Below are 24,247 nucleotides of genomic sequence, written 5' to 3'. Positions count from 1 at the left end.
CACGGATATGAATAAATAGAGCCTGCGATATCCCTCGAAATTATGCTCGGCTCACAGTGGCAGATACTTCTTCTACTAGAGCAATACTTTCCAATGTTGTTCTCTCATTCTTTACCTAGCCTCTTCACTCTTTTCGCTGGTCTTCAGCACGTCGTTAACGCTACGCCACGATATTGTCCACCTTACGGCCCTGTTTTGCCTGCGCCACGACAAGCCAGTCAGCATCCTGCCGTGCAATATGCCGTTGGTACCATTACCACTGTTCTGAAGGGACAGACCGCAGGCTTCAATCTCTCTGGTGTCTCCGTTGGAGTCAAATCCGTTTACGAGGATGAGCCTTTACTCGACTTTCACTACACGCCTTCCATCATGAATCCGAAGGAAGGTGTGAAGAAGATCAACGCAAGTACTGTCTATCGTCTCGGAAGCATTTCAAAGGTGTTCACAGTTCTGGCGGCTCTGCGCCTGGCTGAGGATGGGGTGTTGAGCATGAATGATCCTGTTACTCGTTGGATTCCAGAGCTTGCTCATCCTCATAAGCCTCATTCTGGTGATGACCTTGATGTTATTCACTGGGGTGACATCACAGTTGGCGACGCTGCAGCGCATCTGTCGGGCCTGGGTGGCGATAGTGAGTATATTCCAATCGATATATAGCGGTCGATGCTAATGATCATAGTGACCACTGATATCTCTGCTTTCCCATTCAACTGGGAAGCTCTTGGCCTCCCGAAGCTGTCGGAAAATAAGAAGATTCCATCTTGCAAAGGTCTCCCTGGAGCTCCAGTCTGCACCAGAGAAGGTAAGCTACCCATTCTATCTTGTCATTCCTGGCTAACAATTATAGACTTACTCACCATCTTCAAATTCTACCGCCCTCCCGTCTACCAACCTAGCCAATCGCCAGTCTACTCCAACGCAGGAATCAGTCTCGTCGGTCTTGTCGTTGAGGCAGCATCTAACAAGACCTTTGACGCCGCTATCAAGGATTTGGTCTTGAAGCCTCTAGACCTGGAGCGGACATACTCTGGTATTGTCCCAGAGAACTCGGAGAATATGTTCATTCCTGCTGGAAGTGATGATTGGAACGCTGATATCGGCATCTTTGCTCCGCAAGTATATCCTCTCCAAAGTCACATCTTTACTAACGCAATCAAGTGCCGGCGCCATGGGCTCTAGCACCGCCGATATGCTATCTTTCATGACCAGTATCCTCAAGAACAAAGCGCTCTCCCCGCCCAATACCCGCCGCTGGCTCAAGCCAAACACTTTCACATCAACTTGGAGCGCTTCAGTTGGGTCGCCTTGGGAGATCTACCGCATCGACAACTTGACTTCCGACGGTCGCATCATTGATCTATACACGAAGGGTGGTACCCTGAGCGGCTATCAATCTGGTATGGCCATGATTCCTGACACTGGCCTCGTCGTGTCTGTCCTTGGCGCGGGACCAGAAGTCTCGAGTGTTTGGGCACAGCTCGCGACCCTCAATATCGTCGAGGCGCTGATTCCAGCTATGGACATGGCATCTCGGGATGAATCCAAAGCTCGCTTCGCTGGAAGTTATGTCGACAAGCAGACGGGGTCTTCGCTTACCATCTCATTGGATGAGGGACCTGGTCTGGTCTTGAGTAAGTGGACTGCCCGAGGCTTCGACGTCCTACCCAACTTGAACCGCTTCCAGCCTGGGCGATATAACGATACCACTGACTCAGGCATCAAGAGTGTTCGACTATACCCTACTGGTATTGAGAACAAGTCTCGCGCCGCATGGAGAGCTGTGTTCCCAACACTCCGTGACAAAGAAGCGGAGATGATCGAAGGTCTGACCAAGGTCAAGGATGTGACGTGCATTACTTGGCATATGCTCGATCGTTTCATTTACAATGGCCTTTCTATGGATCACTTTGAGTTTGAGTATGGAAAGGATGGGAAAGCTGTTAGTATCAAGTCCAAGGCGTTTGATGTTGAGATGAAGAGAGTGGAGAAGAAACCTTGAGGCAAGAACATAAGTGCAGAGGACGTCCTGTCATTCGATCTATCCCAAATAGTTCACTATGTTTTACTTTTTGCCGCTATATCTCTCCTTCCTTCAAGCTCTTTAGACCCCGTCGTGTTCCCCGAATCTTCCGGTCTTGTCATGCAGTCCAGTGGGGCGGAGCTACATATGTAACCCTCAGGGTGAAGATACGTCTGACTTACGCCCACTATACGCTGTAATACGCCAGGTTCAGGATACGTCTCAACAATTATTCCAAATTCCATTGACTTTTGCTTGGGGCTCACAATGGCCTTGAACGCCTATAAAATAAGAAGTCATCCGCAGTCATCCAGAACCTCATCACTTAGTATCACAGTTCAGGCTTCTCACCTGGAAATCACACATCTACAACTATGCATAGCGCTGCCAGACTCCTAGTCGGGCTATCCGCCCTTTCGTCTGCACTCGCATCGCCTACAAGCCAGCCCAAAAGCTGTGTCCAACTCCAGATTCCCGTTACGGCTTCAGCTAACAACACCCGCTACAACTCTGTCAAAGTCGAAAGCAACATCGATCTTGTCGACTTTGTATGGGACACTTCGACCTGGTCGCACGCCAACAGGAGCGTTGAAGCCCTTCCCGTTCACGGCACTTATTCCATCAGCGCTCAACTCTGCATTCCTGCCGATGGCAAGAAATCGGATGTCTTGCAGATCGCCACCCATGGTCTAGGTTTTGACAAGGAGTGAGTAGCGCCCAAAGATATTCTGCTAGCCCCTGCAGCTAACCGCGATGACAGATACTGGGACCCTGAACTCAAGCCTGAGAAGTATTCTTATGTCGATGCTGCTCTCGCAAAGGGGTACTCCATCCTTACTTATGATCGTCTCGGAACTGGCAAGTCCACCAAAGCCGATGGATATAACGAGGTCCAGCTTGGATTACAAGTCGCAATCCTGAAAGAGCTCACTATTCTCGCTAGAGACGGAAAGCTGCTTGCGTCCTCCAAGGTTACCAGTAAACGCCCGCAGAAGTCTTTCTACGATTACAAGCCCAAGAAAGTCGTTCACGTAGGACACTCTTTCGGTTCTGCCACAACAAGCGGTCTTCTCTCTCTCCACGGTAGTCTCAGCGACGGCGCTATCCTGACTGGCTTTCTTCCCAATAACCAGAGCGGTAAGGTCGGTGCTAATGCATTCGGCTTTGAGTTTGCACGACAGTATGACCCCAAGCGCTTTGGCGATCGTCCTGCGGGATATGCCGTGCAGGCCAGCCTGAGCAGTATCCAGCAGATCTTCCTCAAGAAGGGGTCTTTTGAAGTTGAGGCGCTTGAGTATGCGGAGAAGATTAAGCAGACTGGTACAGTTGGGGAGTTATCCTCTAATCTTCTATCACAGCCTTCAACTCAGTTCAAGGGTCCCCTCCAGGTAAGTAATCTTCATCTACTGAGGTATAGATATTAGGCTGATAGATATACTAGTACTTCATCGGCGAGAACGACTACCCTTTATGCGATGGCGATTGCAGCAACACCTACGATATGGAGACGCTCAAGGGCCTTAATCCTGGAGCGTCTCACATCGGGGTTCACCTACAACCCGACACAGGCCATGGTCTTACTCTTTCTACCAATGCTACGGCCGGTTATGAAGTCATGCTGGCCTACTTGGGCTCTCAGGGACTATAGGGACTTCACGAGTTCAATTGGAGCAGAAGATGCATCCGTATGTCTTCTGTCTAAAGATTGTCTAAAGATTGTCTAAAGATTATCTGTGGATCATCTATGCCTTAGCCCTGCTTGATATAGTCGGCAATGTTAGGTCGAGCCTCGAAAGCAGTTCGGAACTTGACGATGGACTCGGGGAGGGTTTCCTATGTATCCCATGTCAGATTAACATCACTCGCTTAACAATCATAATACATACCGGAAGTGTTTTTGTTCGAATATCGTTGTCAAGAGAAACATAGACGGCAAAGTCGGCGTAAGTAACAGTGTCTCCAAGAAGATATGGCCCCTCACGCTCGGCGTAGTATTGACCGAGTAGCTCGTAGTATGGAGGAGCGTCCTTTTCCTTGTAATCAGGGTTGAGACCCTTGAGATTGGCTACCCATTGGACCTAATTTCCCAGTTAGCTTCGCATGAAATACTCCGCCATTGGACGTAGACTTACCCTCCAGTCAACATAGATATCCGACACTAGATCAACCAAGTACTTGTCGTCATTGGTTGTGCCATCGTATGCGCCGAGTTCACGCGAGAGATATCGCAGGATGGGAACGTGCTATGCAGCTCAAGTCAGCTTCTGTCATGATAGTCAGAATGATAGATGGTGACTAACACCAGTGAGGACTTTACCCTTGTACTCTACCGAAGGGAGTTGTCCGGTGCGAGTAAGGCCCTGCTTCTTCAGCTTCTCCTTGGTCTCAGGCCAAGTATCATCACGGGCGTACAAGCGCTCTTCGAACTTGATGCCCGCGTCAATCATAAACAGCCTGATCTCAGCAGTCAGTGCACAATCCAGGACGACGGAGCGACAGAGTTCACGTCGTGAGCACACTTACTTGACGACTTCGCCGCGGCCAAGCTTGCCGATCGCGAGGTAGTGATAGACAACTGAATCCGAGGCTGACATGATCTTTTTACGGTGTATTTCTTGCGGATAGAATGTTTCCAGAAGGAATTGGTCAATTGATCTCTTATACTGCGGGGTTTTCGCTAGTGATCGCCCAAGCTTTAAGAGCCGTGCTCCACCACGATGCCATATTTCCGTTTCCGCGGATGTCGGCTGTGGTTTCGGATAACGCATTCCGACACCGACAATTGAAACAGTCTCTATCGATCAGTCCAAATATAAATATCACTAACAGTCGCGATCATATGTATGTAAATGGCGGTAATAATTTGTCGTGAGGCCTCCGTGCGGTCTGTCAAAGATATAACACCAATCTCCCGGGTTGTCGGACGCGGAGTAAGCTTGACATGATGGGTTGGCGAGACAAATCGCTTTGCAGGCGTCGACGCCGGTGACTTGGATCATGTCTATGCGACCGTTGATAGCAATGCCTTGGACGCCGCATAAAGGCGTTGATGGGACGGTTTCAGAGCGACAATGCTCCAATTCTGTTTCGAGGTCGGCGATGCGGTCAAGGCAGGCGTCCATTTCTGGATCTGGCACCTCTTCGAAGGGGTCCCCATGGTCGTAAGAATCGATGTCTTCGGGATCGTTCTCGATGACTTTTGTCATGTAATAGACACCCTCTCGGGGAATATCTCTTCCATACAGGCTTGATACGACACAGCGTTTTGACGGTGGATGGTATGAGCATACATCAATGTCTAGTGACTCGCAGATCGCCGCGCATTCGCTGTACGAGGACACTTCATCGTATGTGACTCCCTGTCGATACATATTGCATTTGACCTCGATCGTGTATCCTGAGGCAAGGGTTTCCTGATGTCCTTCCACGCATGACTTCGTGATGTCTGGCCTGCTCGCCAACGGTCGCAAAACATACTTGACTGATGATGTGATTGAATCGAGGGGAATATGAGGTCTAGTAAGGTTTGGGAAGAAGATGATGTGAGAGAAAAAGAGTATTGTCAAGCCGCAGTTGAGAAGAGTGACGAGTAGTATGATGCGGATGTACGGATGAACTTGGTGAATAGGCGTCGGGTTCATACGTAAGAGTGCCATAATACCAGATATCGACTTGCAAAAGTCAGATTATCTAAAGCAGAAGATAGAATTGACAGGAGCATTGTCGCACACTCTGGCTACGGGATCTCATACCATTTTGTTCTCTTGACAGCTGACGCTCGAGGTCACACTGATCAAAGGTCCGGTGCAAGAGTCAGGCACTGGAATGCTGGGGCGTAAAGATGGCGCTGATTCGCCGAAGGAGCCGTCCAGACCTGCCCAGATGATCTCCATCTACGAATGAGATGAAGCGCTGTAAGCCTCATTATCAGGAATGCGGCAAACCGGGTAAGCGGTGCATTTCTACCTTAGATCTTTACAAGTTCACCTTCAGGCGTAGCCTTGACGTCGTAGAGGAGCGGCTTGGTAGCGCGATCGAGACATTCTTGGGTGGCTTTAGTGGGAGTTATTTCCCGATTCAACGCGTAGCGATGACATGATGAAAGTGAATTCCTCGGTACGGTCCGCTCCTGAGTCCGGCTCCTCGATCAAAACTGTCTCAATTTTATCGAGAGTTGTGAACACAGAAATCTATGGGCCGCACTACGTCTCGGTCCTGGGCTTTGGTAGGATGCACTTCAACTCTTCCATAACTTCATACTCCCATCTCGCATTCATGGTTCGGCGAAGAGCTCACCGAGCATGATCTTCCTTTGACTCCCTAAAAACATAACCGGAGCCAGTCTTCCGCTTCGTATCGGAAGTCGCGCTATTACCGGTGCCAGCAGAACATATTTCACCACCAATCAAGGCCGCCGTCATTCCCCAATGTGGTTCCGCTCCATCAAGCTTAACAGATGATTCGAAACAACTTAAGGCATGCACTCCACAAAACCACGGATTTTAGCAGTTATCTCACCAGCATAGCCTCCATCTCCGGGCATGAACTCTTGAAAGCGGTTAAGTCATCCGAACGCGAAATAAGCTTAAGTCAGATACGCGCATCCCTAAACATGCGACCGGGATGAATAGCCTATCAGAGCTGGGCTGTCCGTCACCTAAGTGGAGGAAATGGATTGTCCTGAAACAAGGAGCTGAACACCTTATTTTATTCTGTGTAAAGCGGACGATGCTGTTTGTTCTGATTGATGGAGATGGTGGAAGGGGGATAGGCGAATTAGAATTGGTGGGTGACTTGCTGGAACCGTGGTGTTGGGATGGCATGGATGGATCGTACTCGGTCGGATTGATCGCGAAGACTAGTAGAGAGATCATGTATAAGAAGGATAGTTAGTTCCTCTTCGATCGTCTTCATCCAACCAGCTCAGTTTTATCTCTTTGTATTGCCATTCGCTTCCATCTTTACCATTCATCAACCGTTGACCGGCTTCTCTTCAACTAAACTCACCACTCCCAACCGCCAAAATGCACGCCTCCAGCCTTCTCACCATCCTCACAACCCTCCCCGCCGCAATGGCCTGCCTCGGCTACACCGGCGGCGTCCCCAAAGCTACAGGCACCAAGTCCCTCAGCGCTCCCCAATACCTCAAGAAGGGCCAAGTCTTCGACGCCAAGTGGGTTCGCTACGACCGCGGCGTCAAGTGCTCCGGCCAGAGCGAGGGCGGCGAGAAGGACGCCGTGTTCGTCCTCGAAGACGGTGCTACTCTTCGCAACGTTGTCATTGGTGCCAACCAGAAGGAGGGTGTGCACTGTCTTGGTGCTTGTAACCTTGAGTTTGTCTGGTTTGAGGATGTTTGTGAGGATGCTATCTCCATTAAGGGTAGTGGAACTGCCAACATTATTGGTGGTGGTGCTTATAAGGCTGCCGATAAGATTATTCAGCACAATGGATGCGGTCATGTCAACATTGTCAACTTCTGTATGTCAAGCCTTTTATCTTACGGGTCCCCAGCCTCATGCTAACATTTGCAGATGCCAACGACTACGGCAAGGTCTACCGCTCTTGCGGTAACTGCAAGGGTAACTCCAAGTGCAAGCGATCCGTCCACATGGAGGGTGTCACTGCTGTCAACGGCGGTGAGCTCATCGGCATCAACACCAACCTCGGTGACAAGGTACGTCATTCCGACATATACCCAAGAGTCATCATACTGATGAAACCTGACAGGCCACCTACTCCAACAACTGTTACCCCAAGACCCAGTGCCAGGGCTACAACGGTTGCGACAAGTCCAACGGCGAGTGTGAGCCTACCAAGGCTGGCAAGTGCTAAATGCCTTTCTCGGCTCAATATTGCTCTGGTAGCAAGTGTGTTTCACTTTCTTAATTGGCTGGTTGGAACTTAGGGCCGACACTTTGTCGCCTATTCCCATGCTCTGTATATTATTACTTAGACAACTGAACATATATATGTCATTTTCACCAGTGGTATCTTTCGTGCTGAGACTTACTCCAAGTGAACTTGCAGAAGCTGGGATCTCTCATATACCTACCTTTCTTGATATGTCTCGTTAAGACGTTATGAGCTGTAAGTATCAAGAAATAACTACCTTTAAGGTGGTTAAAGCCTTCAACCTTCAATCAGTCAAGCTGGTCTAAGGTCAATACCCACGCTTGTTGCATATCCCTATCGGCACCTTGTGAAGTGGGCTACGCAGGCTCAGAAAATTATGACAGGCCACAGGGCGATATGATTAAGCTTCCGGTTTCCGTTTGACCAACTTGGCAAGTGGAAATTTACAGCTACTAGCTCCAACTGAACGCCATCTACATCTGACCCCCTTCTATCCTACACCACGGAATATCCATCAGCGGATGACGGTCGCCTAACTACGCCATGTGAGAAGGCCTCCCTAAAAGCAGACCTAGGCACATGACACGGCTATCCTAGTGATTGCCGAGTTGTGCGATGTGCATTTTATCGCTTGCACCACGTCTGGTCGCTGTTGAGGAGAGGACCGAGGTATGATTCGGGAACTGTTCAAGCTTCATTAGTCTCGTTTACTCTCAAATAATCAAGAACTGGATTGACTTACTCTCAAGTCCGCTCTGGAAGCTTCCACAGAGCGTTCCCCACTTGTCGTCGTTGTCGCAGTTCTTCCACTGAGGCTCAGATCGAGACAGCGAAGGAGAGTCCTGGTAGTTCCACTCGCACCAGTTGTGAGTAGCCTGTCAATATCATTAATAAACTGGTCCTTCACACGTTGTATGTCTACTTACAAGACAGGTAACGCCAAGCTCCTTGCCGTTGAAGGTAGGCTCCTTGCCAGCACAGTCCTCAACCTTGAAGACATCGGCAAGAGTAGCCCAGCCCTCATCGACGATAGCCTTGGTGAGCTCAATTTGGTTGTTTCGCCAGTCATTAGGGTTGTGGAGAGCATAAGTGTCGGCACCGTCGATCCACCACTGGTTGCAGTTACCGGCTGGGTCAAGAGCATCACAGGAGATAGCGCCACCGGTTTCACTAGCACGAGTCTGAGCGTTGAGGCCAGTGCTCTTGGCTGAGACGATACCATTGGCCTTGAGGGCGCTAGAAAGAATGAAGAGCTGAAGTTGGCGGTAAAGGGTATTCGCCTGAATCGTAAGAGAGGTAGTAACACGCTGAGAGAATCCACCATCCTGGCAAGCAGCGATGAAGATAGCAGGATCGCCCTGTACAAGCTTGACAGTTTCAAGAAGGTTATTCTGGTAAGCCTCAACAAGCTTAGCAAGACCAGAGCCGATGTCGCCGAGTTGAAGGAATCGGTCGTTTGCAGTTTGAGTCTTTGTCAGAGTCTCGCCGAGCTTGCCGGAGAGATCAAATGCAGCACTGAGACCACCACGGATGAAACCAACAGCGACACCAGCATCGCCGGGGACGAGACCAGTGAAGATGGAGACGATGCCAAGGGTGGATCCGAGGATGTTCATGAGGCCGCTGGTGGGGGTGTTGGCTTCGACGGGAGGAGCAACCTTTGCGACGATGGCGTCAATGGTTTGGCCGGCGAGGGAGGCGCCGTTGCTGAGAGCGCGGGAGTATTGGTTGAAGAATTGGTAGACGGTGTAGATGTTCCAGAGGGCCTGGGTCTGTTAGTTTGCGACAGTCGAAGGAGATGGAGGACATACATAGAATTGTTGGTTGGAGTCGTACTTGGAAACATCCTTGGTGTTGAAGGGAGGGCAGGTATCGCTGGTGATCAAGTTGCAGGTAAGACCAGTGAAGCCCTATTTTGTCAGCCTTTTGTATTTACCATAGTCTTCCATGGGCTTACGTTGAACTGAAGGTAGCACTGCGCGAAACCAAGTTCGTCGCAGTTGGCCTTGGTGCCATTCTCAGTGACCCAGTCATTGATGTACTTCTCCATGTCCACTACTCTCATTAGCCTCTAGTAATACCTCACACTAGTGGCTTCAACTCACAGGCCTTCCAGCATTCAGGCTTCAGACCAGTGGACGACGATGGAGAACAGTCAACTCCAGGGTCAGCCGGAGCCGGCTCGGCAGCCGTGCCATTATCCTGGCGCTCAACCAACGGAATTGCAGAAACGACCGTGGAAAAAGAAAGAGACAGCAACGCTGTTGCAAAGATAGACATGATGAAAGAATGACTTCTCAAATAATAAAGAAAAAGACTGTGCGTGGCCAGCAGCGAAAAATGAATGTTACAAGATGGTCGATGGTTCAGACGAAACTCAATCAGCCTACATCGCAAGACTATATAACCACAGGCCAACAAATCGTTGCGGGCCGATATCATACTAGAGATACTATAGTCGGCAGTTGAACTCTAATGAATTGCCAAAACGTAACCGGAACACAAAACTCGCTCCAATAGAAGCTACAGGTTCGTCTTGTCATCTCATAGGAAGTAACCGCCTTGGCAGGGCTTCAGGTTGAGGCAGCTGAACTTTAACAACTGGGGAACTGGTCTTATCGGATTCTAAAAGGGAATATGCATGACGTTGAACCCTCTCTTGAAACTATGGTCCCCTGCATAGTTTCGAAATAGGTGCTTCGTATTTGTGAGGACCCCTGTAACATCTCCAGATATGGCTATGATCGATTGCGGGATGGAGTTCCACCCATGTAACTCAATTGTCGGTCCGAGCATAAATCACATTTAGAGACGAATAAAGTTCATTGGCATTCTTTTTCTGGAAGGTCGTTATGCTTATGGTGATAGCGAATGTTTGTAATCGCCGGATTGAACATGACTCGTTGGTGGAAATATGAAACCGGCTACGGAGTCACCGTCAGGCAAGACCCTTGCTCCAACGTCCCCACGTGCCACTGCAGATGGTATCATATTGGATGTGATACGCACTTAAAATGGGGGTTTTGGTAGTATCGCAATTTGAGTCCGTTGACGATCTTGGCGTGTTTTATGGTGAAGGTTTGTTGATCAGCCGCGGTGATAACGTCAGACGGAAAATCGTCATGTTAAATGTCTCCGCTTGGCAGGACTTGGTGGAGATCATGACATGTCGCTTTCTGTTCATTTGGCCTTCTCGTTGCACAAAGCCGTCATATCCATTTCCATGTCTATCTACAACTGCCGGCTACCAACACGCAATCATTGCCTATGTCCAGCCTCGCAATCCACCCAACAACCTCTTATGAGAAATGCGGGACCCAGGCTAGCCAGTCCAAAGTGGCATATGCACTTTCCGGCATCAATGACAGACAATAAAAGGTCAGCCCCAGAACCACAAACCTTGACACACAGTAAATTATCATGCTGATTATAAGGAGCACCATTACCGCATTTTTGTAAGCGTTATTGGCCAAGTCAGTGTCAACTTTCGAGCAGGATTCAACCAAGATAGACAGGGGAAAGATGACAACCGGACTGACCAAGGGGGTGAGTGAAATCACGAGCGTCCCGAGGTTGAGCCACCTCCAGAGGGATCTGACTACTGTTGAGGGAAATTCCCAATTCCAGGCGGTTAAATGAATAGCGAGGAATGTAGTTGAAACGATGTACAACGAAATGGACGGCAAGAAATGCGGAAAAGTTCGATCCTCCTGATCACGATCGACTATCGCGAGTGAATCGAAAAGGAGACCACCAAAGATATCCGCCGATAAATCCTCGATTCTCTCTCGAAACAGTTTCTTATTTGAGACTGCCATGTCATCCATGGATAAAGTGTTTAGACCTGTTGCGTCTTCCAGGTCAGGCGGTATCGCTATTATGACTCGTCTCGATTCAACGTCGAAAGGCTTATTCCACCAGAAGATATGCATAACAAAAGCACAAAAGATAAATGCCAAGGTCGCCAGCTCCAGAAGAGATATGGTATATCCTTGTGCCGCTCGACAAATGCTTTGCACAACAAGCCATGTGCACTGGATGATAGCAAACGCCTTGGTGATGACATCTGCTTTGCTTAGATCCTTTATCTCAGATACGGGAATTCTGAAAATATCAGGCTCAATATCTGCTGTAAGGGAGTCAGATGGTTGGGTCAGGTTAGTTTGTGCCAACAGAAGTACGCAAACATGTAGGAGAGATAAGAGGGTTCACGATGACCTACATAGGGATTTAGCCATGCCAGCTGTAAGAGATCCATCCCCAGTGGAACCGGATTCCCGGCCCTCTTCAGTGACTTGATAGCCTGTATGAGCTCCATCGGTTACCGGATTGCCTGACTGGACATTTGTAGTAGAGTCCTGTGGCGATTGGGATGGTGGTCCGTAAATAACAACACCTCCCATCTGAACATAAAAAGCGTGAGTCATGGTATATTTCTTTGCGCTAACTTGTGTTAGACCGTAATATTTTTTACCAGCGGTAGCTACACCAACACTTCTTTAGACAGAGCTTTCGTAAACTCTTTTAAATCCAGGCGGGCATCCATGTACTGCTTTGCGGCCAGTGCCACTCCAAACTCTGGCGCGAGGGCAATGAATGTCATCCAGACAATCTTGCGTCTCCATTTGCGTCGGAGGGGTGCCTTGGGCCAGAAAGAAATATCGGGAATGCCTTTGCAGATTTGCATCGTATGCCATTCGCCCTGGATCTCTTCGTGCGTGGGGATATTGAGGTGCACGCATTTCCATGAACAGACGATGAAGATTGATAGGCAGCTGCAGATTATGCTCCAGGTGCTTCGGCGAGGTGCAGGGGATACCCATCCGACCATGGTGGTGTTACCAGAAGTGCTGTTAGTTTCAGCCTGGGCGACACCTAAGAAAACGGCGCTAATGATGAGGCCTTGCGCAGTGAAAAAAGCCATGGCGAGCGTTCCAGCAAGATGTCAAACAAAAGATCACCTCGAGACTGATTGCAGGACAAATGCCCTTTTAAATAACAGCATCTTTCCTCTTCACTCGTCATGTTTTGTTGATTACCGCCAGCCTGCTTTTCAGCTTATTGTGGCTTACTGATTTCTGACCTCGGGTTGGTCCAAATTCATAGACGTCACCACTGAGCGTCATTGTCAAGACAGACTATTGGCTTGTGCTACCCATGAAATTGAACATAAGCCTATCGAGTAAGTCCTTTCAAGCCACGAGAGGCCATGCGCTGTTTCAACGTAGACCATCATCTAATTATAGGTACTAGGTAAGTGAAATGTTACTGGTGTTTTAAACACGTAGTACGTGTTCATCCGGTCTAAGCCACCGGGATTTTATATAATTGCATTATTAAAATATGTCTTGCCTAATCTGTTCGAGCGAGCTGCTCCTTGATATACTATACGGTCCCCCATGGCCATCAATTATAGGCCTCCATCTCCAGCCTACAGACGCGCTTTAGTCTTATCATTAGACTTGCGAGTCTTCCTAGTCCATGGCACGAAACCTGTCTTCTCGTCAAACGGAATGTTCTGCAAGATAGGTGCGTCGGCAACGAGAGGAATAGTTCTGTAATCCGCAACGCCTTGAGCTTTTAGTGCAGGCTGATTAGCACCGATGCAGAGCTCCAGGTTCAGTGCTGAAATGTCATTCCATAGCTTTGCAGCAGCTTCTCGCTCGTACTGATATGCAAGGAAAGCCTGACGGAGCTTGCGGTCTGATGGGTTGGCGTCTGAGTGAAGGAGCCGACTGAGGCCGTTGACTAAGGCGATGGCGTCTTCGATGCCGCAGCATGCTCCTGCACCTCTGATGGGGTTCATCTGTCCAATATTAGCTTGAAGTCAGTCAAAATGCTACGCGACTTACCTTGTGGGCAGCATCACCGACAAGAACCATGCGTCCCCAATGCCACCACGGCAAAACACCCTCATCAAAGTTCGCACTACCCCCAGCGATCTTATTCCTCCACAAATCACCAAACGTAATTCCATCTCCAACCGGAACATCCATCCAAGGCTTCGCCGCCTCTTCAGCATCATTCTGCCCAAAGAACGTCTTTGTTTTCGAAGTCGGAATGCGATGATAAACAATGATCTGTGCTTCTCTCAGACCAGTAAAGACCTGAACGTGAGACCCTTCTTGGTACACATTAATATTCCTACCACGCTCGAGTTCCTTCGGGCATAGAGCTTTGGCAAATACGCCTGCGTGGGGAGCTTGAAATGGGTTGGGGTTCTCATCGAAAAGACCTTTTGGTGCCTTTGCTTTCATTTGATCGCGGACACTACTCCAGACACCGTCGCAGCCAATAACGATTGATCCCTCTTCTGTGGTACCGTCTGCGAATTCGACTGTTACACCGTTGTCGCGGTGTATGACGTTGGTGAGGCGCTTGTTTGTTTTGACGCGTTGGTCCTTGTTTTCAAGCTCGCTCATCAACGCCGAGGCAAAATCACCTCTGTTAAAAATAGCCATAGGATATCCGAACCTTCCAGTAATCAGTGACATATCCAGTAGTATATAATCCCATACTCACAATGCACCGAGCTCTTCAAAACCTCTGGAGCGATGAATAACACTACCGTCAATTGATCTATGAACAGCTTCAACCATAGGCTGCGCGACAGCTGTGACGGCTTCAAGAATGCCTAATTGATGAAATATTCGCATAATATGAGGCCACAAAAACAACCCGTAAGCAGGATCAGGAGGAATTTGGGAGCGCTGTTCAACGAGGACGTAGTCGATGCCAGAGACCTGCAGCGCGTGAGCCAGGACCATGCCGACTGGCCCAGCGCCAACAACAATAACTTTGAAAGACTCCATGTTCGATTCCCGATAATGAATAGCAAGAACTTAAAGAAAGGAAAAAGAATGAGATGAGATTGAATCTGGGGAAGATGTAAGATTGTTATAATTCCAAGTCGCCAAGTCACGCTCAACAAAAAAGGTTCCAATCAAAACGGAGTTTTGGCCTCCTGAGCGATCGGACTTTAGCTGTGTCCAACGGACTTTTTGTTAGCGCTGACGAGAGCGAGTGCGAGCTCAGACATCTCCGACTCTGGTAAGTCACTGAGTGTGTATTTCGTCAAGCGATATATATTTTGTCGCCCTTCTCCACCCGTTTCGTAATTAACACGCCACACCTACCAAAATGATCTCAATTTGACCTTTTTTATCTTATCTCTGAAGTTGCTTAGCCTCAAGCATGAAACATTTAATAATTAAGAAACTGAGTCACAGGTTAAGTTAGTTTAAAGCTACCTTGATAATACTTATTAATATATTTAATTTATTATAGCAGCACTTCTGAGACATTAATATGGATTAGAACTTCTAATCTTTAAGCCATTTTTCCATTTACTGGCTTTTATGCACTTCGCCACCACCATTTAGTCAAGGCTTCCTCACAAGGCAGTCTTAAACACTCAAAGCTTAATCTATAATTCACAATGCTTTCCCTTACTTTTGACACCACTATCTTCCTCGATAAATTCCCAATTTGAATATTTCTTAAACTTTTATACTGTATTTCTCTCATTAGCCCTGACGTTGGTTATCATGGCTTTGTTGCCAAGCTCTTCTTTATATGATAACCTCAACATTTACAGACGTCAGATTCGTCTACTTGACATTTGTTCTACAGAGCCAGACACAGAATGCCGTCTGGAAGTAGTAGATTTGGATCAGTCATTGCATTTCCACGCGCTTTCTTATGAATGGGGTAACCCTGGAGTTACCGAGGCCATCACTGTCAATGGCCACTCCATACAAGTCACGGAAAATCTAGCAAACGCCCTAAGATACGCCCCCAAACATCTAGAGTCTACTGAGGGAAGACTGAGAATTTGGGCAGATGCGATATGCATCAACCAGAAGAGTGAAGAAGAAAAGAACCACCAAGTTCCTTTGATGGGTGACATATATTCTCTGGCCGACGTCGTACTCTGCTGGCTTGGGTTGCCCTCTGAAACAGTCATGCGAGGAATGGAAGCTGTCCAAACCATAGCCTATAACCGCAGCATTCATGGAGCTGACCGCAAGGACCCTCTGTTGGATGCCACACTTTGCCAGGTGGCAGATTCTCTCGGTACAGAACTTGACATGCTTGGCTCTGTCGTCGACGAAGCTACAAATGAGTTGGAGACTGTGAATACAAGCGACGCGAGTATTCTGTTTGAGATACTAGCCCGATCGTGGAATGCATGGCCGACAAAATGCATACATGATGCAAGCGATGGCATTGCTAGCGTGCTGAGAACTCCGGGACGCATAAGGTCTAATCATTTGTCATGGTCTTCAAAATTGAGGCTCTTGTCCCTGAAGATCGAAACGTTCCACGAGTACCTCTGTACAATGTATCTACGCATAATTGACGAAACAGAGGAATATCTGCCTCTTATTACTGGAGAACTTGCCGCCCGTCTGACGCGAACTCTACGGGACATAATCACGAAAATAGATGAGTCGGAGGGTGCGGTTCCACGATTTCAAGACCTTACAGAGAGGCTAGAGAAGGAAGTTCTATCGGTTCGAAATACCGCGAATTTTCAATGGCTAGAAGATCATACATTCCTCTATCAGGAAATTCCAGGTACCGTTTGGACTGAGACTGGCACCTATTTCATGGTGATGATGTTGGCTGAATCATACTGGTTGCGAGTATGGACTTTCCAGGAGATGGTTCTTGCCAGCCGACCTATATTTGCCTGCGGGGACCGCTCCATGTCTTGGTCGTCTCTCCATTCAGTTCTTTGCTGGGCCTTTAGGCTGCTCAACGCCGTTCCTGAACAGCGGCCACATTTTGTGCTGCAAGAGCAATGGAGCTTTCTAAAACGTCTTTATAAGCACTATCTTGGTCATCTGAGACAGTTGGCTTCAAGCAGAGCAGAGGTGAGGAGCCTAGAAATATTGGATGATACAATGGGCATCTCAGTCAGAGGAAACATAAACATGAAAGCCACTCACAACTGGGGCCACTCAAGTGCGCTCAGGGCTACCAACCCCAAAGACCATTTTTATGGCTTCCTTGGTATCTGCCCTCTTGGCCTTGTGCCTGACTATCGGCAATCTAAGTCAATTGGTCACGTATCTGTTGATTTCCTGACAGAGTATTTGAAAGCTCATCGGCAAGGATCTGGCCACGTCGAAATTGAAAGAGGAGAGCTCATGCCGCTGACCGATGCGGGTATTGGGCATGGATGGTTTATGTACCCTGATACTCCATCCTGGGCACCCAACTATCCAGGGATGACCCATTTGAAGGACTTTGACAAGGTTGGGCATCCAATCCAAACGTTCCTGCAAAACGGACGAGACCTGGATGAGATATTTGGTGGGATGCAAAAAGCTGAAATAATGGGAAGCAAACTACTGGTTTCGGGTATCCTCCTTGACGAGATAGTAGCAGGTGGCCCGCTGCGAAGCCACTTTGCCGAACTTTACCGCAATAGTACTTCCAAAGAAGCGGTACATGCCGTATCGTGGACAATGGAATATATAATGGGCCGAGATAAGTACCCAACGGGGTGCCATCCTCTCGAAGGGCTGTATACTGCACTGCGGTATGGGACCATTGGGAGGCATAAAGACAATGAAGAGTCCGACATAACGACAGATATGATGTTTCAAGACCACATCAGCTTTGCTAGAATGTTGATGCATCACTTGATTACAGAAAGCAATACCGAAATCCCGGAAGAAAGTCAACTGAAAGGCAACAGATTGAAATATCTGTATGCACTGTTAACAGATCTCAACGTAAGTCCGATAGCTTGTTTACCTCTACAAATATTAATAAAACACACAAGGTATCTGACTGGGATGAGACTCTCATCGAAATTGGAAACGACGTTTTTTTCATGCAGCAGCTGCTGTCAGAAACGCAGAATGGATATGTTGGAGTGTTTCCGCTCCATACCGTAACTGGAGACTTGGTGTGCTGGCTAAATGGAGCTGATCAACCGGCAGTTCTTAGACGGGTTGACAACCACTATGTCCTCGTCGGTACGTGTTATGTCAGCGGGTTATCAAGCGCGAGGACCTTGTCGCGATACATAAGGGTGAAAGGCAAAACTGCGGAAACAGTAGAGATCTGGTAGTTTACTGACTGGCTGTACTACCCTAATGATGCTGCGTAAGACATTATTGTGTCAAGGGTCCAGGGGCGGCCGAGGCCAACGTGCTGTCACTGAGTGTCGATAAAAAATTTGATCTTGCACCTGGGGGAGGGTGCTTCTTCAACCATAAGGCTATATATACCTATCACGGTGACAAAATGACACTGAGGCCTGTTGGGTCTGAAGACCAAGAATGATGTACTCGGCTGGGGGCCCTTATTCATATAATGCGGACTGGTAGGCATATACTATTTATAAGTTACTAAGGGCAGAGGCAAGATACGTTTACTTACGCGACATTTGAGTCGACGCGAATTAGTCTTTGTATATCTCTTGACTCAAGTCGCGCAAGAAAGCGGGGTTGCAGATTGGCCCAAGCTCGATGCAGAGGTCTCACACGTCATATCTTACATGTTTCAGTAATTCCCTGTTTTGATATATGCCAGAAACTTACCATAGACTTTTAAGGTTGCTTGCTCCTCTCCCTCACTTCTTGAAGACAACAATTATATGTAAATTAAACATGTCATACTAAAGCACATTTACTCCTGCTATAAGCTATTCCTTTCCTTTAGTGCTTTCCTCGTCAACCAGCTTCTTCTCAGCCGCTTTAGCTTCGTCTCTCTTATGCTTCTTCTCTTTGATTTTTCTCGCAAGAGCATATGCTGGTTCCGAGGCGACATAGCACGGGAAAAGACACGGGTCACTAATCGCAGCCTCTCCCTCCCCCGTTGCGTCGTTCATTCTGGGGTCTTTGCTAGTAAAGGGCAATGGATGCGGTCGAAAAGACATAGCGAGACTTTCATAGTACAGTGTCAGCAAGACTTTGTCACCCTTGGTAGCAGATATAGAGAGAACTTTAGGGCTAACCTGGGGTTTTTAAGGAGAAATTTACTGACTTTGGAAAAGCGGGAAATGTATAGATTTAGCAGTAAGACTTTTATCTATAATGTCGTAGAGTAATCAAGAACAGACAGCCAGACCCAGCTCTATATATGCTGCGCATTTATGGCTTTTACGTCATTCTGCATGCTGACGATTAACGATAGTGGTTGTTTATCGGGCCAGTAAAAACAAATTGGCCCCCAAATTCTTCATCTCCTAGCCCAAATGGAATATCAGGGCTTGCCATACTCCAAAGTTCAAGAAGAAGAAGCGATCTTGTAGCCACGTGTCTAGCTGTCAGTCGTCATAGCGATATTCGCATATTCTACCTGCATGAGAAAAGCCATACCTGTCATTCCGTCAGGAGCATACAGCAGAGGGGAGAAGAGATACCAGCTCTCTTCTCTCATGGTTGGTGCCTCTGAAATAACTGGTTCAAGCTAGTTTGATAGCTTATAGAAGTGGTTCTTTGATATGTCTGTGGTTAAACTGGCTTGCTAGTTAATGGGATATATAGGCATCGGGATGTCGAGTTTATACCATTGAATCTGAAAAGACACCCTTCTTACAGGCCATTGGGTTCGACCATGGATCCAATCAGCATGTTGACCACGCTCAACAAGCATTTAAATGCGCCTGGCGGGACTTCGCTGTAGATAGTAAGGCCAATCCGGGTGGCCGCTAGAAAAGGATGTTCTCCAGCCTGGAGCCTCTTGAGTTCCTAGCCCAACAAGAGACTCTCAGTGGTGATATGTAATACGTTGGCATCTCCGTTCAAGGGATAGTAGAGCAAGATTTGCACTGGCTCAAAGAGTTCAATGTATCTGTGACATACTGCTAAAAGACAAGGCGTGAACAAATTACATATACGAGAACATACCAAAGAGAGCAATAAAGGCCAGGGACAGGTTGAAAAAGCGGCAGTACATAATACAGACTGTATCATGTCCTATACCCCTTATGCTATTGCTTATTTAAGAGGGAGGGGCCGTAGGTAAAAAGGAATGTCAAGGTAGAAGCAACCAGCCACAACACAATCAGCACATAGTACAAAGCAACCATCGCCAACAACACCAGAAATCAACAACAAAAGCAAAAAGGAAACACCGACAAAAGAGTTGGAACGTCTCAGACGTCGTTATCAATGCGTAATCAGGGAATCGAACCCTGGGCTCCCCGACGTTACTCGAATGGCAACGGAGAATTTTACCACTAAACCAATTACGCTTCTTCTTGATGCATCGTGACAGCACTATCGCAACCCACAAAGTCGAAGTCGTCCCATTTGCAGAAGACTGAGCAGTGGTATATGCATAGGCACGTCTCGCTTAAGCAATTGAATAATGGCACAGAATCTGCATTACCAAGTCGACATGTTTGACGACAAATCTATTAAGCTAACTAGTTCGTATATCTAAAGTCGTTACCATAACCCATCCATACTTCCATTCATATATACTCAATTAAGTCAAGCCGAGGAAAAGCGGCAGAGCAAACGCGCAAGAGACCTGTACAGCCAAAGGCACAATAGCATAAGTACCAGCAGAGAACTTTCCAGGAGCAATAGTCCAGCCCCAAGGCGCACCAAAAGCCATGTACATCATACCAGCCGCAAGAACAATGCAGATAAGGAAAGTCCATTTGAATCGGTGCATCATTTTGTTCAATCCGATGTAGATACCTGTAGGACCCAGCTCCTTGGATGTCGACGCCCACTCAATGTTGACGGAGAAGGCATGGCAGAGAAGAGCCTTGGCACAGTTGATACTGATACCACCAAAGAAGAGGAGAAGAAAGGGAAGCCACTTGCAGGCTTCGAGGATGGCGACCCAGAAGGACTTTTCTTTGAGACGGTGACGGGTCATGCTTGTCGCAATGGAGGCGACGCCGTTGAAGACGACGAGGAGGGAGACCCAGATACCCCATGATGGAGTGTAGAATTGGTCGAGGTCTTGGAAGAAGAGACCGACGAGGACGTAGTTGACCAGAGTGAGGAGCATACCAGCAGCGATGGCGTAGTCTATACAATGATCAGAAGGATACCAAAGTGAAGTGATGCTTGAGGACTTACAGGTGAAAATGTAGGCCAGAATGGAAACCTTGCTGGTAACTGGCATGTTGCTCCAGAGGAAGCGGAGGAAGAGTCGAGTAACAGGACCCTTGTAAGGCCACTTGTAGCTGAGAAAGAGTCAGTAAACATCGTGAACCAATGGCGGACGTCAGACTTACAAAGGATGGAAGACAAGCTCGTTGCAACCATAAGCATACTTCTCCCATCTGTTCAGCTCATCATAAACCGTCAACGACACACCTTCCTGGAAGCCACCATTATGATACGTCGCCAATCGACATACCATACCAGCCATCTGCACTCTCAAACTGATATCAAAGTCCTCAGACACATGCGAGTCAGACCACCACTTAGTGACCTTGTCCGAGGGATCAACAAAGGCAACACTCTGAATAGCCTTCCATCTCAAGAACGCATTGTGACCAACAAACGGCGCGACATCGCCAGTGCCAACACCATACTTGATAGCTGTGTACACAATGTCGGTGAAGTAGGTGATACCGTTCTCAAAGATGTTGTGCGCAACTTGCATAACGCCTGAGCCGTGCTGGAGGATAGCGACTTCAGGAGATTCATACATCTCAAGAGCGCCGTAGAGAAGACAATCGATGGGGACACGGGTGTCGCAGTCAATGAGAAGAATGATCTCACCCATGCGGATATTCCCCTCCGCCCAAGTCTTCCCCTCATCAGCATCAACCATATTCTGCAACGCCTGGTCATACAACCGATCATCATCCTCCGCACTCAAATCCTCATACGCACACCCTCTACTCTCACACTCCAGCTCCGTAAGCCTCAACATCTCATCTTCAACTCTATTCGAGAAAGCAAGACAATAATTCATGTTACTAGCCTTCTTAAACTTTCCCTTGCGCACGAAACCGAGTTCGTTGGCGCGGCCTTGAGGACTGACTTCTGATTCGTCTTGGTTGTCGACTTCAGGGTCCACGGGGGGTGAGCGTTTGAACCAGGAGAAGGACTTGGACTTGGGGGATTTCTTGTTGGGCAGGCGGGCGCAGTAGCCGATGCCGTTTTCGCGGTAGTATTGCTTGCGGGCGGCGGCGAGCTCGGGTTGGATGCATTGCATGCCGTCGTCGTTGATGTAGACTGAGGCGGTGCCGCCTTGGTTTTCGTAGTGTTGGATTGCTGCCATTACGGAGACCATGGTAGGGACGATGACACTGGGGAGTTAGTCAGAGCGAGATGACCAGTTGAGGAGATATTGAGCTTACCCTCGGAGACCCTCTTTGTAGACAGGCATCTGAACGGTGATGTGGGGAAGTTGGTAGTCCCTGTAACGCTTGGGGTTGGGCTTGATGGCTGTTGCGAATGTCAGACTTGATGTACGTCGCGCGACTGAAGGACTTACCAGAATGGAATTTGGAGTTCCTCAAACAGATACCAGCCGGTAGAAGTAGTTGGAAGACACTGCTGATGACAACAATGAAGAAGAACTAGACATGGTCAGCAAACCGTTCATTTCCAATTGAAGCTGCAAATCTTACCAATGACAGAACGCACAGAGGCGGAATGACAGCAACCAGGGCAAAGCGCGTAAAATCGCCATCCCAAGACCATTGTCGGATCAACTACTCACTGTCAGTCGTCATTCATCACTCATCTCATTGTATAACTCACTCTTGAAACACCCACGCTCTGCGTGAGAATGACCAGCATGATAACAATACCAATTCGGAACGAGTGAACAAGAAGAGTCGGACGCTTGAGCTCCTGGCCCTCGACGTCTTCATCTCCTTCACCGCCCTCCTCAACCTTGATGGCGGCTTGGTAAATCTCATTTCTCTCATCAATGGCACCGCGGACGGGAGTTGGCATACCATTGACGGATTGATCTTCTGTTTGGGCGTGAAGACCACGAGGCATGTTGGGACCAACGATCTGCGACAGATGTTAGAGAATTCACTGTTGAAGGAGAGGTATGCTTACGAATCCGAGCATCTGCTTCTCGACATTATGAGCCACTGTAAGGACAGTCCTTGCCTCATGAGCCCAGATGAGTACACATCGTTCTTGTACGACAATGCATGAACTTGTCAAGTGCACAAGTGTCTCATGGACATCTGCAAGACTGGGAATGATGGGGATGCGAGCGCCAGTGTCTTCATTCACCAGACTCGCCTGTCCAGGCTTGATGCTGTCAAGCACTGAGTTGGTGACCTCAGAGGCCATCGACACAATGGCGCTCTCATTGAGGCGATTGACAGCAGCGGCCAAGACTGGGCTGGGGTCATCTGGGTTGTAGATGTATGTGCCATCAGGCTTCTTGAGGGCAATGCATGTTGATGACCAGCCGCTTGTGATGGCAGTAGCAGCAGGCTCATCGAACCATCCTAGAAGTGTTGCGCGACGAGCGATATACCTCGCGACCTAATTGTGTTAGCATTGTGACAACAATGATGCATTGCAGGCTGCGGGCAGCGGGCAGCACGATGTTTACCGTGCCACTACATGAATGAATCGGGATAAGTAGGATCGGTATGCAAGGGATGAAATCGACGTTGATGATATGAAACAAATCCACTCAAATGGACAGCAAAAAACTTACAACAGGCAGATCCGCAGCCGCGGCGTCGGGAATCTGCATTGCAGCAGGCGTACCCGAATATGAGCTGTGAGCGGATCTCGACGGGGGACTCTTCCTCGTGAAATACTCCGTCGTCTTGACCGCACCATGATCACCAGCCTCAAGCCTCTTGAGCGTAGCAGCATCAGTAGTAGGACTGGGCGGTTGGAGAACACCAGACTCTATGAAGCGAGAGGCAGACTTTTCCGAAGCCATTGGTGACTTTTCGGAAGTCATGGTTCACGTGGGAGTTGTCTCTCTCTCACGGAACAGAGGGAAGGAAACGAGAGTGAAGGGGGAAAAGCGAAGGTGAAGATCTTCTCTGCTCCTACAGGGGAAGAGGGTGGGGAGGGGAGTGGTAGAAGAAGAAGGGATGTTGATGTTGCCCAAGGTGAGGAGGAGGTAGAGGCAGAGAGAATTAGCCGTGGGAAAACTAAGTTATGAATACTTCCTACACACGGCTTATCCGGCGATCTAGATGAAACCTACGCTGTAGGTCTCGAGTCTCGAATCTCCTGTAAGCGTCAGACAATAATCTGACCCGATCAAGAACTGCAACTGCAAGTGCAAACACAATATTGGTTTTTTTTGTTTTTTCAGCTGGCCCATTATCCTCGTATCTTTCGAAGCACGTTTGTTGGGACCATGCATTTCCTGATTGCCAGCACGTAACACAAAACCCTCATGCACCTTGTCCGTTGCTGCAGAATCTAAAGACCAGCCCCC

General features: G+C 48.3%; 9 protein-coding genes across 9 annotated transcripts; 4 read left to right on the top strand and 5 right to left on the bottom strand.

Annotated features, from left to right (window-relative positions):
• Positions 1-93: 93 nt before the first annotated feature.
• Positions 94-1,999, top strand: FTJAE_9099 (beta-lactamase 2; the record flags this gene model as incomplete). The annotated part of the gene is made up of 4 exons (XM_037355984.1): positions 94-631; positions 680-802; positions 848-1,058; positions 1,159-1,999. 4 exons carry the CDS (start codon positions 94-96, stop codon positions 1,997-1,999), a joined length of 1,713 nt encoding a protein of 570 aa, XP_037203854.1.
• A 395-nt stretch (positions 2,000-2,394) lies between these two features.
• On the top strand, positions 2,395-3,668 carry FTJAE_9098 (alpha beta-hydrolase; the record flags this gene model as incomplete). Its single annotated transcript, XM_037355983.1, has 3 exons — positions 2,395-2,726; positions 2,781-3,408; positions 3,462-3,668. The coding sequence occupies 3 exons, from the start codon at positions 2,395-2,397 to the stop codon at positions 3,666-3,668; spliced, it is 1,167 nt and encodes a 388-aa protein (XP_037203853.1).
• Positions 3,669-3,769: 101 nt separating this feature from the next.
• FTJAE_9097 (glutathione S-transferase P 10) lies at positions 3,770-5,775 on the bottom strand (the record flags this gene model as incomplete). Its single annotated transcript, XM_037355982.1, has 8 exons — positions 3,770-3,853; positions 3,907-4,098; positions 4,153-4,263; positions 4,321-4,474; positions 4,544-4,617; positions 4,685-4,767; positions 4,848-5,691; positions 5,773-5,775. 8 exons carry the CDS (start codon positions 5,773-5,775, stop codon positions 3,770-3,772), a joined length of 1,545 nt encoding a protein of 514 aa, XP_037203852.1.
• Positions 5,776-7,044: 1,269 nt separating this feature from the next.
• Positions 7,045-7,852, top strand: FTJAE_9096 (pectate lyase; the record flags this gene model as incomplete). Its single annotated transcript, XM_037355981.1, has 3 exons — positions 7,045-7,498; positions 7,552-7,694; positions 7,748-7,852. 3 exons carry the CDS (start codon positions 7,045-7,047, stop codon positions 7,850-7,852), a joined length of 702 nt encoding a protein of 233 aa, XP_037203851.1.
• A 645-nt stretch (positions 7,853-8,497) lies between these two features.
• Positions 8,498-10,153, bottom strand: FTJAE_9095 (uncharacterized protein; the record flags this gene model as incomplete). The annotated part of the gene is made up of 6 exons (XM_037355980.1): positions 8,498-8,556; positions 8,616-8,748; positions 8,800-9,639; positions 9,685-9,783; positions 9,831-9,928; positions 9,979-10,153. The coding sequence occupies 6 exons, from the start codon at positions 10,151-10,153 to the stop codon at positions 8,498-8,500; spliced, it is 1,404 nt and encodes a 467-aa protein (XP_037203850.1).
• Positions 10,154-12,356: 2,203 nt separating this feature from the next.
• On the bottom strand, positions 12,357-12,797 carry FTJAE_9094 (uncharacterized protein; the record flags this gene model as incomplete). The annotated part of the gene is made up of 1 exon (XM_037355979.1): positions 12,357-12,797. One exon carries the CDS (start codon positions 12,795-12,797, stop codon positions 12,357-12,359), a length of 441 nt encoding a protein of 146 aa, XP_037203849.1.
• A 507-nt stretch (positions 12,798-13,304) lies between these two features.
• Positions 13,305-14,685, bottom strand: FTJAE_9093 (6-hydroxynicotinate 3-monooxygenase; the record flags this gene model as incomplete). Its single annotated transcript, XM_037355978.1, has 3 exons — positions 13,305-13,679; positions 13,726-14,317; positions 14,396-14,685. 3 exons carry the CDS (start codon positions 14,683-14,685, stop codon positions 13,305-13,307), a joined length of 1,257 nt encoding a protein of 418 aa, XP_037203848.1.
• Positions 14,686-15,420: 735 nt separating this feature from the next.
• Positions 15,421-17,960, top strand: FTJAE_9092 (het-domain protein; the record flags this gene model as incomplete). Its single annotated transcript, XM_037355977.1, has 3 exons — positions 15,421-17,619; positions 17,670-17,865; positions 17,929-17,960. 3 exons carry the CDS (start codon positions 15,421-15,423, stop codon positions 17,958-17,960), a joined length of 2,427 nt encoding a protein of 808 aa, XP_037203847.1.
• A 2,366-nt stretch (positions 17,961-20,326) lies between these two features.
• Positions 20,327-23,758, bottom strand: FTJAE_9091 (uncharacterized protein; the record flags this gene model as incomplete). The annotated part of the gene is made up of 9 exons (XM_037355976.1): positions 20,327-20,883; positions 20,935-21,041; positions 21,093-22,118; positions 22,170-22,257; positions 22,307-22,391; positions 22,443-22,526; positions 22,576-22,836; positions 22,885-23,325; positions 23,504-23,758. The coding sequence occupies 9 exons, from the start codon at positions 23,756-23,758 to the stop codon at positions 20,327-20,329; spliced, it is 2,904 nt and encodes a 967-aa protein (XP_037203846.1).
• Between the last annotated feature and the right edge of the window lie 489 nt (positions 23,759-24,247).

Source organism: Fusarium tjaetaba (assembly GCF_013396195.1).
Source record: "Fusarium tjaetaba strain NRRL 66243 chromosome Unknown NRRL66243_c0000203, whole genome shotgun sequence".
Lineage (NCBI taxonomy): Eukaryota > Fungi > Ascomycota > Sordariomycetes > Hypocreales > Nectriaceae > Fusarium > Fusarium tjaetaba.
This window is presented reverse-complemented; position numbering and strand designations above follow the sequence as displayed.